The sequence below is a fragment of the Capra hircus genome, chromosome 11 (assembly GCF_001704415.2).
Source record: "Capra hircus breed San Clemente chromosome 11, ASM170441v1, whole genome shotgun sequence".
In the NCBI taxonomy this organism is placed as follows: domain Eukaryota; kingdom Metazoa; phylum Chordata; class Mammalia; order Artiodactyla; family Bovidae; genus Capra; species Capra hircus.
This window is the reverse complement of record NC_030818.1, coordinates 19,297,291-19,310,858: the sequence shown is the minus strand read 5'-3', so window position 1 is coordinate 19,310,858 and position 13,568 is coordinate 19,297,291. Positions and strand designations below refer to the sequence as shown.

The following is a 13,568-nucleotide window of genomic DNA, read 5'->3' as shown; positions in this document are numbered from 1 at the left end:
GTGTTTGACTTTTTCTTTCATGTTACTTCTGTTGTAAATGTGAAAAGATTGAAAACAATAATTAAAATTTTGTCATATTGCCTACTAAAACATTTCCACACTATCTAAAACTGTGGAGTAGGCCCAAGAATGAACAGATAGGGCAGTAAAATTGAACTGTGTAAGTGTAAGTCACTGGTAAATATCACAGAAGAAAATATCAATGTCAGTTCAGTTCAGTCGCTCAGTCATGTCCTACGCTTTGCAACCCCATGAATCATAGCATGCCAGGCCTCCCTGTCCATCAACACCTCCCGGAGTTCACTCAAACTCATGTCCAAGTCGGTGATGCCATCCAGCCATCTAATCCTCTGTCATCCCCTTCTCTTCCTGCCCCCAATCCCTTCCAGCATCAGGGTCTTTTCCAGTGAGTCAGCTCTTCGCATGAGGTGGCCAAAGTATTGGAGTTTCAGCTTTAGCATCAGTCCTTCCAAAGAAATCCCAGGACTGATCTCCTTTAGGATGGACTGGTTGGATCTCCTTGCAGTCCAAGGGACTCTCAAGAGTCTTCTCTAACACTGCTGTTCAAAAGCATCAATTCTTCGGTGCTCAGCTTTCTTCACAGTCCAACTCTCACATCCATACATGATCACTGGAAAAACCATAGCCTTGACTAGATGGACCTTTATTGGCAAGGTAATGTCTCTACTTTTATCTAGGTTGGTCATAACTTTCCTTCCAAGGAGTAAGCGTCTTTTAATTTCATGGCTGCAATCACCATATGCATATGGGACTATAAAATTTAGCATAAGCCTGTGAAAAATGACATGCATTAAAAGTAGGTGATAAATACTTAAGTTTCTTGTCAGAAGGAAAATATTTTTTTCTGTTTCTTCAATTTTGTATCTATATGAGATGGAGGATGTTTTCTAAACTTATTTTGATAGTCATTTCATAATGTATGTGAGTCAAATTATTGTGTTGTACATTTTAAATATATGTATAGTACTGTAAGCTAAACATTCAGAAAACTAAGATCATGGCATCTGGTCCCATCACTTCATGGCAAATAGATGGGGAAACAGTGTCAGACTATTGTTTTGGGCTCCAAAATCACTGCAGATGGTGATTGCAGCCATGAAATTAAATGACGATTACTCCTTGGAAGGAGAGTTATGACCAACCTAGACAGCATATTAAAGAGCAGAGATATTACTTTGCCAACAAAGGTCCTTCTGGTAAAGGCTATGGTTTTCCTTGTGGTCATGTATGGATGTGAGAGTTGGACTGTGAAAAAGGCTGAGCTGAATTGATGCTTTTGAACTGTGGTGTTAGAGAAGACTCTTGAGAGTCCCTTGGACTACAAGGAGATCCAACCAGTCCATCCTAAAGGAGACCAGTCCTGGGTGTTCATTGGAGGGACTGATGCTGAAGCTGAAACTCCAATATTTTGGCCACTTCATGTGAAGAGTAGACTCATTGGAAAAGACTCTGATGCTGGAAGGGATTGGGGGCAGGAAGAGAAGGGGACGACAGAGAATGAGGTGGCTGGATGGCATCACTGACTTGATGGACATGAGTTTGGGTTAATTCCAGGAGTTGGTGATGGACAGGGAGACCTGGCAATGCTGCGATTCATGGGGACGCAGAGTTGGACACGACTGAGCGACTGAACCTAACTGAACTGAACTGTGTTTCAGTTAAATCTCAATAAAACTGGAAGAAAAAATTTTACAAAATGAAAGCTGAAAAAGAGAAAAAACTGAAAATAATAATGTCAGTGTTAATATCATTTATGTACAAAAAAATCTTATAAACATTTAACACCCAATATAAGAAAGAACGAGCTTCTCAGGTGGTTCAGTGGTAAAGTATCTGCCTGCCAATGCAGGAGATATGGGTTAGGTCCCCGGGTTGGGAAGATGCCCTGGAGAAGGAAATGGCGACTCACCCCAGTGTTCTTGCCTGGGAAATCCTATGGACCAAGGAGCCTGACAAGCTACAGTCCATTGAGTCACAAAAGAGTTGTACATGACTTAGCGACTAAACAACAACAAAGAAAGAGAAGAGAACAGGCAATGGTAAGAAAGAAATAGAAATGCCCACCAAGCATATAAAAAAATTGGCCACATTGTTATATAAGCAAAGAAATAAAATAATATAAATTTTTACCTGTAAAACTCATTTAACAAAAAAAATTGTGAGTATGTACAGGTGGAATCGATTTTCATACTTTGCTAAAGGGAATTTAAAACAGTTCAGACTTTCAGGGAATCATTTCTGCAAAATATACGAAGAGCTTTTAAGATCTCATACTCTGACCTTGATCAAAAACTTGTGTTCAGGTTTATTTGTTACAGTCTATTTTATAATAAAGAAAATACAAAAGTGATAAATATAACTATCCAGCAGTAGGAAAGATATTAAATATATGTTATATACTCATTTGGATTATATATCCATTATATCTATTAAAAATCATGTTTATAAATAATTATATATAGAAGACTAACCCAGACCAGAAGAAATTAAACAAAAACCTGGAAATTAAACTATTCCTGGATGGTAAAATATTACATTTTATTTTCTTTCCCTTACCCTTGTTGAATTTTAAACAAACTATATCCTACTTTTATTACCTGAATTTTTTTCAGATTAATATTTGGAGGGGAAAACTTTAATTAGTTTTATTAATGTTACTAAAACTATTCTAACTTTATCATGAGTTAATATTTTGCTTTTTAAGGTAGATTTTTAACAAGATAAAGAAACATTAAATGCCATAATTATATATGCTTTCATTTATATATGTGCCATGCTTAAGTCTCTCAGTCATGTCCGACTCTTTGCGACCCCATAGACTGTAGCCCATAAGGCTCCTCTGTCCATGGAATTCTCCAGGCAAGAATGCTATAGTGGGTTGCCATGTCCTCCTCCCGGGGATCTTTCCAACCCAGGGATCGAACCGAGCTCTCCCAAATTACAGGTCGGTTCCTTACCATCTGAGCCACCAGGGAAGCCCATGAAATTAAAAGACGCTTACTCCTTGGAAGGAAAGTTATGACCAACCTAGATAGTTTATTGAAAAGCAGAGATATTACTTCGCCAACAAAGGTCCGTCTAGTCAGGGCTATAGTTTTTCTAGTGGTCATGTAGTGGTGAGTTGATGCACCTTCCTTTCTTATTTGTTTTTTTGCTTCTTATTAATAGACTATCCCTTCTCCAGGGGATCTTCCCAACTCAGCAATGTAACCGGGGTCTCCTGCATTCCAGGTGGATTCTTTATCAGCTGAGCTACCAGGGAATCCTTCATATCACACACACATATATATATAAATATTTCATTATTTGTATATTTCAGAAAATTCTTTTTTTTTTAAATTTTCTACTATTATTTCAGAAGATTCTGTGCCTGTGCCTGATGAAGTAAGCATGCTAACAGCAATTGCACTTTTCCTGTGGTCTGCTGGTAGTGAAATAATAGGAGTTCAGTCACTGCAGAATGGCTGCATTTGCAGATTTAAAAACGCATTAAATTCATGTGACCCATGGGTAAGTTACACTTAAAACATAATAGTAAACCTTCCACTCTATAAGAAAAATTTCAGATGGATTCATTAAAAATTTGTGATTCATCGAATGAAAGTATTTGCTATATGAATTTTCCAAAAAACTGGAAAAGGTCACTGGTTAAAGCTTAAGAGAGACATGTATATGTTAATTTATATATGCAGAAATTCCCCAGTATCTAAAATACTTCCTCAACCCTGGCCTACACTAGTAGAGACTTTATGTGTTTCTCTTTTTCACTGTTTACTTAATCACACCAAGGACATTAAACGATAAATATATATAATAACATGTTTTTACAGGCCTAACGGAAACTCTTGTTTTTCTAAAAAATAAGTTTTATTGTTTTATAGTTTCAGCATCAAAACAAACGATTCTTAAACGTATTGAACTCAGGAGAAAAAGCAGTTTAGTAACATCTACCATTGGCTTCCTGAATCAGAGTCTCCAGATGTGTGGTCCACAGATGTGTATTTTTAAAATATTCCCCAGGCATTTTTCCTTTGTCCAGTGATGTTTAGTAGCTTCTCTTCTACCGAAGCCCTGAAACAGTTTTTCCCATTTTGTTTCCTTACATCAATGAGTTAATGCACCTTCCCTTCTTATTTGTTTTTTTGCTTCATGTTAATATGAAGTCTTTCTAATCTAAAGTGGAGCCACTGAAACTACTTTGTAGGCCTAGAACACTTAAATTGGTTTAAGCATTTATTTTCAGAGAATCCAAATGGAGTTGAGTGTCTGATATATTTTATAGCTTTGTTTGACATCATTCAAATATTAGCCATATAAAATATGTTAGGTTAAGGTGAGAGGAACTTATACGCAGATTACATGATGAGAAACGCTGGGCTGGAAGAAGCACAAGCTGGAATCAAGACTGCCAGGAGAAACATCAGTAACCTCAGATATGCAAATGACACCACCCTTGTGGCAGAAAGTGAAGAAAAACTAAAAAGCCTCTTGATGAAAGTGAAAGAGGAGAGCAAAAAAGTTGGCTTAAAGCTCAACATTCAGAAAATGAAGATCATGGCATCCGGTCCCATCACTTCATGGGAAATAGATGAGGAAACAGTGAAAACAGTGTCAGACTTTATTTTTGGGAGCTCCAAAATCACTGCAGATGGTGACTGCAGCCATGAAATTAAAAGACGCTTATTCCTTGGAAGGAAAGTTATGACCAACCTAGATAGCAGAGATATTACTTTGCCAACAAAGGTCCGTCTAGTCAAGGCTATAGTTTTTCCAGTGGTTATGTATGGATGTGAGAGTTGGACTGTGAAGAAAGCTGAGCACCGAAGAATTGATGCTTTTGAACTGTGGTGTTGGAGAAGACTCTTGAGAGTCCCTTGGACTGCAAGGAGATCCAACCAGTCCATCCTAAAGGAGATCGATCCTGGGTGTTCATTGGAAGGACTGATGCTAAAGCTGAAACTCCAATACTTTGGCCACCTCATGCGAAGAGTTGACTCACTGGAAAAGACCCTGATGCTGGGAGAGATTAGGGGCAGGAGGAGAGGGGGACAACAGAGGATGAGATGGCTAGATGGCATCACCAACTCGATGGGCATGAGTTTGAGTGAACTCCAGGAGTTGGTGATGGACAGGGAGGCCTGGCATGCTGCAATTCATGGGATTTCAAAGAGTTGGACATGACTGAGTGACTGAACTGAACTGAATTGAAGGTGAGAGGGACAACTGTAAATTAAAGAATTAAAAACAAAAATTAGAATTCCTGGTATCTAATTTTTACACAGTATAGAAATACAGAAATTATATAAGCAGTGATAATTTGGGAACTAACATATAAGGAATGTTTGATTAATTTCAATGTTTTTAGTTATATTAGAAGTTTTATTCCATTTCTGTAAGTAGAATGGCATTAATTCATCACATTTCTATTTTCATCCTGCAGTATTGCTTGTTTTCCATACGTATTAAGATGCAGTGTGATTGTAGAGCAAATAAGAACTGTCACACATGTAAATTAATAAAATTATTTTCTTGTACAGGTTCAAGCCAAATGTTACCAGCTTCTCCTCTCAGTTTTTCAACATTCCAATCGGGCCCTTTCAACTCCTTATATCCATTCCTTAGCTCCAATAGTAGTTGAAAAGCTAAAAGCTGTTGAAAGAAACAGACCAGGCAGTAGTACAGAACTCTTAGCTGTTCAAGAAGGAATCAAAGTTCTTGAAACATTGGTTGCTCTTGGGGAAGAACAGAACAGTAAGTATTTTCCTCTAAAAAGCCACTAGTCTAAAATGAAGATTCGTATTACATATTAATCTTATTTTCTATTTGACACGGGCCATTGCAGCAGTAAATTTTCTAAAGGTTCTTACTATGTGAAAGCTTAATGTTTTTGCTTATGTTGCAAAGAGAATTGAATTGATTTATTTAAGAGTAAGAGATTAAAATAAATTAGGGATGCATTTCAACCCATGGGTCTTTTCTTCTAGGAAGGTACTCTTTAAGAACTAGGGAAAATATGGCTGTTTAATATATTTTTAAGAGTAATACATTTTGGTGTTTATAAGAGATGTATAAAAGCTTTTTAACAAATAGGACCAGATTAGTATTCATGCTAAACATCGGTATTAAAATACTCCAAAATTTAAAATTATTGTTTTTTAATTTAATGAAAAACTACCATATACTTCCATTTAACCAGAGACTTATGCAACTTAATACTTACTCCTCTGTATCCCCTAAGATTAGATTTCATCGCAATCTAAAATTTATCTTTAAAAATATGACTTTTAATCGTTACAGAAAGACTGTACTTTTTAAACTAGTACCTTATGATTGAATTGTTAAGGTGTTTCCAATTTTTCAAGGTCATCAATAACTGAAATGAGTGTTCTTGTACAGATACCTTTGTACACTCCTACTTAAAAAAAAATTGATGTTTTATTATCTGTGATCATTCTATTTTTTTTTTAATGAAGTAAATTTGCATTAACAATAAAATAACAGTAGAAGTAGAATCTAACAGTATAACTAGAATCATTTCTCTGGGGTCTTAACAGAACTCTGAAATGTGGTATCTGATTAACGGAACCTTCCATTTTTCACAAATGGTGGTAGTGGTTGGACAGATGTTCTCAAATGCCTTGCCAGGTCCATGATCATTTACCCCCATATTGCAAAAGAGTTTAAAAGATGAAAGGCCATCTCCTCCTGTGTATTATTTCTATCAGATAATTTTTTTAAGTGAAATTATTGGGTTGAAAGGAAGACACATTTTTAAAACTTCTAATATACATTGCCAGATTATTCTCGGGGTAAAAATTACATCAGTTTTTCTATCATAAAATTTTTCCTCTTCTCTTGAAAGAATTTCACAGAAGTTAGAAAGGTAGTGGAGATTTTTAAAAAGCTATTGCTGATAAATTCCCTATAAAATGATAATCCAGAATTACTGCCGTGGAAGAGAAGAGTACAGAAATGATTGTGGAAAAAAAAATTTATCTGACTTGATGAGTATAGGTTACAGGGACAAGAGAAGAAGAGCCAAATATTACTGTGTTACTTGGAAGAATCATGGAAGCAATCTTAAAATTGAAAAGTTCAAGAAGAAGAGCTGTTTGGGAGGAGCTAATAAGTTTAGTTGAAACTAGATGTTAACAGATTATTTGAATAGAAACGTTATGACTGACATCATGGCCCATGTTTGGTGACTCAACATAATTTTGTCTTTATTTGTATTTTACTCAATGTAAGTTCCATAAACATACAGGCTAAATCTTATTCATTTCATAATCTCAACATTGAGCTTATTGACTTTTGCATAGTTAGTATTAAGTTATGTCTGAGTTGAGTTGACTCTTGGGATCAGTTCCTGAACAGGTGTTCTAATTTAGGTAGGGAAGAGAGTCTTATACTTTTTCAAATAATTCTCTATTGTTTGAATTCTTTTAACAGCAAGAATATCTTCATGTATTATTCATGAAATTAAATATAGCTTAATAGTTAGATTTAACAAGGTTCATTTAATAAATAACCCTTTAATTTTCCATGTAAGAGTCAATTAATTTAAACTATGAAATAACTGAGGCAGTGTAGCTTCAATTCTCCAACCAGTTTCTAGTACTTAGTATTAGTGGGCTATATCAACAGTAAGCACCATAATGGTTTCATTTTTTAAAGGACTGCTTCACTCAGATGTTTTGTACTATAGTAAGACTTCTAAGAGGTAGAATAAGCAGTCGTCACTGTTTAAAAATTAATACTAAATCTGAGGCTAACTGCTGTGTACAAACCAAAGGGAAATGGTTATCATCACATTAATGTATACATTAGCTCATGCCTTTGATTGTTTCTTCCTCCTAATGAATGCTTCAGGTTTCTGTTCCCTATCCCATTAAACTTCCAACCTTCCTATTCTGGAATACCCTTGGAATATTCACAATTTTATTCTCAAAATACATTTTACCAGTGGCATTTGTAAAATTGTTCATTTTTACCTTTTAGCCAGTATTTTTTAAAATAAAACAATTAGTATAAATGCAAAATATACAATCTTAACAGGAAATCAAACCTGATTTCCTACCCTAACGTGGCTGGAAAATTAGTAAATATTAATAATGAATAATTATTGAGGTCTAAAATAGATTGGGCACATTTACTTGTGTTTTATTATAATTCAGACTACTATGGTAATTGCCTAGTGTTTAAATAAAGGTTACTGTAATTTTCAGATTCATGAGCATCTTCGAACTTTATCTTTGTTATTTGCAGGAGTGCAATTACTTGCTCTTTTAGTTCCCACTTTGATCTCTTACCTGCTGGATGAAAATTCTTTTGCCTCAGCAAGCACAGCTTCCAAAGATCTCCATGAGTTTGCACTCCAGAATTTAATGCATATTGGACCTCTGTATCCACACGCTTTCAAGACAGTAATGGGAGCAGCTCCTGAGCTGAAAGTACGTCTGGAAACTGCTGTTAGAGCAAGTCAAGCTAGTAAGGCTAAAGTGGCCACCAGGCAGCCAGCCCCAACCGTGCACTCTGCACCAACAATTAAGCTAAAAACAAGTTTCTTTTAATGTGCAGTTCCGTTCATTTTTGTTTATATTGTCAGTTAGGACCTAATTAGTGGTAACCACTGTACCATTCCAGTCTATAGGTTCAACTTTATTTATACACAGGAATTATATGCTTCCGAGGTAGGGTAAGTGAAATAATGCTCACACTGGTTTCTAATTTTGAAGGAATGATTTTGTGTGTGTGTGTGTGGTGAATGTGCTTTCATTTTTTTTCCTAATAATGTTTCTCTTTTATTAATTAATTTATTTTTTAAACACTGAGCCATAATCTTTTAAATTAAATGCAAGATATTGTATCATGTAGTTGGGCGGCCTGTTGTTACTGTCAGGGGAAAAATGGTATATTCAGTAGCATCTGTTACCAAAAAAAATAAACTGAAAAGCAAGCAGAATTTAAATTTTGAAGAAACAAAATAATGTGAAGTGTCTGTTTCATGGTGTACATATTAAGAATAAAGTTAACATTTTCTTAGCATTTCTCAGAAAGTCCTTACCTTTATGCTAGATCTTTTTGCTTTCATATTAGATTACTAAATTATGCTTGTGTATATTTAGTTAACTGAATTAAAACTCATTTAAAGATCCATTAAAATGATTCAAATATGGAATAATGTTCTGGTTTTTTTAATGGCTACAATTTGGCCTCACTTATGCTTTGTAATTACAGAGCCTTGAGTTCTGGCTCTGATGGTTGGTTTCATTCATCAAATATTAATATTGAGTGCCTACTATGTAGACGGCATCAAGCTAAGTGCTGCAGGGCATACAAAAATGAATTAGTCATAGTTACGCCAGTCTCTCATGCAGTGGGAATTTCACCACATCAGATAGATAATTGATGAATGAATGTTTGCCACACTGTTTAGCACACTTTGAACACCAAGTTTTACCACGTAGACGGAACCTTTCTGAACATTGCAAATACGTACCTTGTCATCACCTACTGCCTCCTGCTTATTCTCTCTCAGACCCTCACCAGTTGGCAGCTAATGTAGCCTTGCCTTCCTCATGTAGTCTTTAGACCTCAGACAGATGTGTTCTCTCATTTGTTTTCTTACTGACTTTTACTTCTGCAAGGTTTTTAGTTTTTTTCATTTTATACCTGCTTTTCCAAAGCTATTCTCTTTGCTTTTTAGAGGTTTTTTGGTAATAGTTTATTGAGATATTATTCACATACCATATGATTCACCCATATTAAATGTATAATTCAGTAGTTTTTAGTATGTTCACAGAGTAGAATAACCATCACCACAATCAATTGTAAACATTTTCATTATCCCGCAAAGAAATCTGACACCATTTAGCTATTGCCCCACAAGCTCTCTGCTTCCTCTGAGCTTACTTTTTGTCTCTTATCAATTCTCATATTAAATATGAACATTTTATATAAATGAAATCATACACTATGTGGCCGTTTGTGACTGACTTCTCGACTTAAGATTTTTAAGGTTCATCCATGTGGTAGCATACATCCTGCATCCTTTTTAATGGTTGAATACTATTCCTTTCTGCTTATATTTTTTTTATCCATTCATTAGTTGATGGGTGTTTGTGTTGCTTTAATTTTTTGTGTATTACAAATAATGCTGCTATAAACAATTGTGTACAGTATTTGTGTTGCTCGGTTTTTCATTTGGCCTGAGTGTATATCTGGGAGTGGAATTGCCGGCTCAGTGGGAACTCTGTGTTTAACTTTCTATGAAGCTGCCAGACTCTTTTCCAATCTCCTTGTTTTTTGTGCGCATAACCCTTTCATTCATCTGTTTATGAGGTATGTTTATTTCTCCTTTGGCTGTTTTCTGCTGTTCTTTGTACCTCCCAGGCTTCCCCCATCATTTCCTGCTTTGGGGAATATACTACATCACGCAGTAGCAATGATTCTCTCTCTCTTCCTTCTCTCCTTCCGTCTTTCTTTTTCTCCCTTTCCTCTCCTCAGTACAGCTTTATACTTTCTCTCAACTCTTCTGAGCCACTGACAACTTAACCCCTAGTTTTCTATGATCATATCTAATAAAAGGGAGATCTGTTTGATTAATTATATTTATTAATTTGTCTCACTGCCCAACTTGTTTCTTATGATATAAGAAAATATCTCTCATTTGCGGGAAAAAAAAGGGGCCTTAATCTTGTCTAATGAACGTAAAAGCAGTCAGAGGTCAAAGGAAAGTCAATTTTATACATTACTATAAGTTAATTTTAATTATAAAATTTGATTTATTAAATTTTGGGGGAAATTACCACACTTCACCACACAGGCCAAATCATTGTTGATATTTTAATCCATTCTCTTCCACATTTGTAATCACATCCTGCAGGTAGGCTGTTGTATCCACTTATCATTTTTTTCATAGAATTACTCATAATAATATAGGATAAATTTAGTAACCACCTTTTTGATACCTACTAAATAACAAATGTACTGTTACTGACTTAGCCATCATCCTGTGCTATGATACTTGGCTTCTAGTGTTTATATTTAAATAAGTAATGCTGCATTTGGCTTTTTAAAAATGCAAGTTTATAGATTATTTCCTTGGTTTAGATTTCTTAAAGGGGTAAAGATATGACAGGTTTGAATTTTGATATGCATTGCTGAATCATAGAAAGCTCTGCTTTTTGAAATAAGAGATGTGAAAATAAAACCTGGGTTATTGTTTACCAGATTCCAAGAAAATGCCTTGGAGTGTACTTAAATCTCCCCAATATTTTGATATACCTAAACCTTTTTTTAAAATGGCATTTTAGTTAGCTGTAAATCATTACAAAGTGAGAAAGAAGGACCTAATGAAGTTGCTGTATAGTAAAAACATACTTGTTAAAGAAATTGACAGTCCTGCCCTATACACTGTGGGCCCTCTGTGTGTATGGAGGGGGAGGCTGGACTGAGGCGGTTGAAGAATCACCTTCATACGCCACATGTCAAGAGCAGTGGCAAAATGGTGTGTATCCAAGCCAAGTGATAGAGAGGAACTGAGGGTAAGAAAGAGCAACATGATCATTAACCACTAGATAGGAGGGTCAGACCATTGACAACAGCAGTAGGACAGTGTTTCAAATAAGTGGTTTGGAAGAGGACTTAAACGAATTTCCTGAGAGACCTGTTGAGAAATGATTGCCTGTGATAGTGCATCCCTTGACACTGGACACACATGAAGAGGACTTGAATCCCTGTTAAAGGTTTTGTAATAAGATTGTGCAATGTTGTCTGTTATTCATGATTGCCCCATTCAGTTATTAATGGGACACTATAATGTGGCAGGCATTGGAAATACAATAAAGAACAGTCAGGCCAAGAATCTACCATAATATGTTTACATTCTGCCTGGGGAGGGAGAGAAAACAATTTCAGGTTGTGATCACGAGGAAAGAAAGGTATGAAACAGGGTGTAATAGAGGATAATAATCAGGGATTCCTTTGTAGGCTTGTCCGGAGCCTAGCCTCGCTTCTACTCTTCAGATTCCATATGTGGCTACCTGACATTGGTTCTCAGAAACTCCTCAATTTAAAATGGTACTCTTTACCTCCTTACGTAAAACCTGCTTCTCAACTCATGATCTGCAGCTAACTCTTATACTGGAGTTGTACCATCACACAACTCTTATACTGAGAAATAAGTGGTGCATAAATTTTGGTATCATCTCTGACATGTCCCGCTTTCTCCCTCACTATGCACCAAGTTTCCTAAATACCTCCATGTGTCTACTGCCATTATCACCGTCTTAGTCCAATACCACGGTTGATTGCATTGTAGCAAAATGGGGGCTGTGGATGGTAGGGTCAGTCTGCCTGGATTGGAACCTGACTGTCACCTACAACCTGTGTGAACTTGAGCAAATCACTTGTTTCTACATTTGTAAAATGAGAAAAAGAATAATTCCTATTTTATAGAGTAGCTGTAGGTTAAATGAGTCAATACTTGCAAAGGGCCTTAAAATAGTGCCTGACCCTTAGAAAACAATTTAGAAATGTCAGCTAATATTGTATTTCTCATGCAGAAACTGAAATATATATATATATTTTCAAATCTGATACCTTGCTGAAAACTCCTCAGCTGATTACTCTACCATAAAGACCAATTTCATAAAGTACTCTTAAGCCCCTTCATAATCTGACCCCTGCCTACTTCACCTCCCCCTTTTATTTCATCTGGTCTTATAACCATATGTGGTATGCCTACATGTCAGATGAAGATAATCCATGTACTTCCACATAGGGACATTATAAGGATCAAGTTAACGCATATAAAATGCATTATTTTTCTTACGTGCTTAATAAGTACCAGGTGTAAAAATAACAATTATTAATTCCTGTTGTTCTTTACATGTCAGCTATATAGGACTTCTTTCAGAATATCAGAGGCACTATAGTATTTTTTCCTCAGGTGTTTGAAATTTGCTGAAAGCTCCATTTCACCTTCTAACTAGTTTGTACTCTTCATGTTTTAATCCGGCTACATTCTCATAGAAATGTTGCAGCATTTATTTAGTTATTGTCATCTACTATACAAAACACTATTATTTAAATTGTCCTTTTCTCCTTTAATGAAAATGTACGTATTGGCTCTTTGAGCTTGAATACAGTCAGCTCATGGGTAGTAAAGTTACACATTGTGAGTTCATGTGAAAGTGTCTATGAGCTGGTCCAAACCATCCCCTTGTTACTTCATGTCCTGGCAGCTGGGGGGAAATCTGGGCCAGGAGATAACATAGATAATGGTAGAATTTTCCATCACAGGGAACAACTGCAAGTGCTAAAATTAACACATACTGAACAGCAGTAGCATATTGAGGGCCTGCTGAGTAGAGGGAGAGAAATGCATTACATGCAATATAAGTTAAAGCTTTTTTGAAAACATTTAAGGGCACATAGTTCTTCTGTGTATTCTTGCCACCTCTTCTTAATATCTTCTGTTTCTGTTAGGTCCATACCATTTCTGTCCTTTATCGAGCCCATCTTTGCATGAAATGTTCCCTTGG

The 13,568-nt window shown here is 35.8% G+C and overlaps 1 protein-coding gene across 2 annotated transcripts in view; it reads left to right on the top strand.

Moving 5' to 3' along the window:
* HEATR5B (HEAT repeat containing 5B) overlaps positions 1-9,070 on the top strand; it is a 99,621-nt gene extending 90,551 nt beyond the window's left edge. Inside the window, exons 34-36 of one of the 2 annotated variants that reach the window (XM_005686481.3) lie at positions 3,380-3,531; positions 5,559-5,772; positions 8,287-9,070. In XM_005686481.3, the coding sequence (XP_005686538.2) occupies positions 3,380-3,531; positions 5,559-5,772; positions 8,287-8,591 (671 nt within the window). In that variant the 3' untranslated portion in view covers positions 8,592-9,070. The remainder of the gene's footprint in view (positions 1-3,379; positions 3,532-5,558; positions 5,773-8,286) is intronic. The other variant, XM_005686482.3, reaches the window with a different exon arrangement.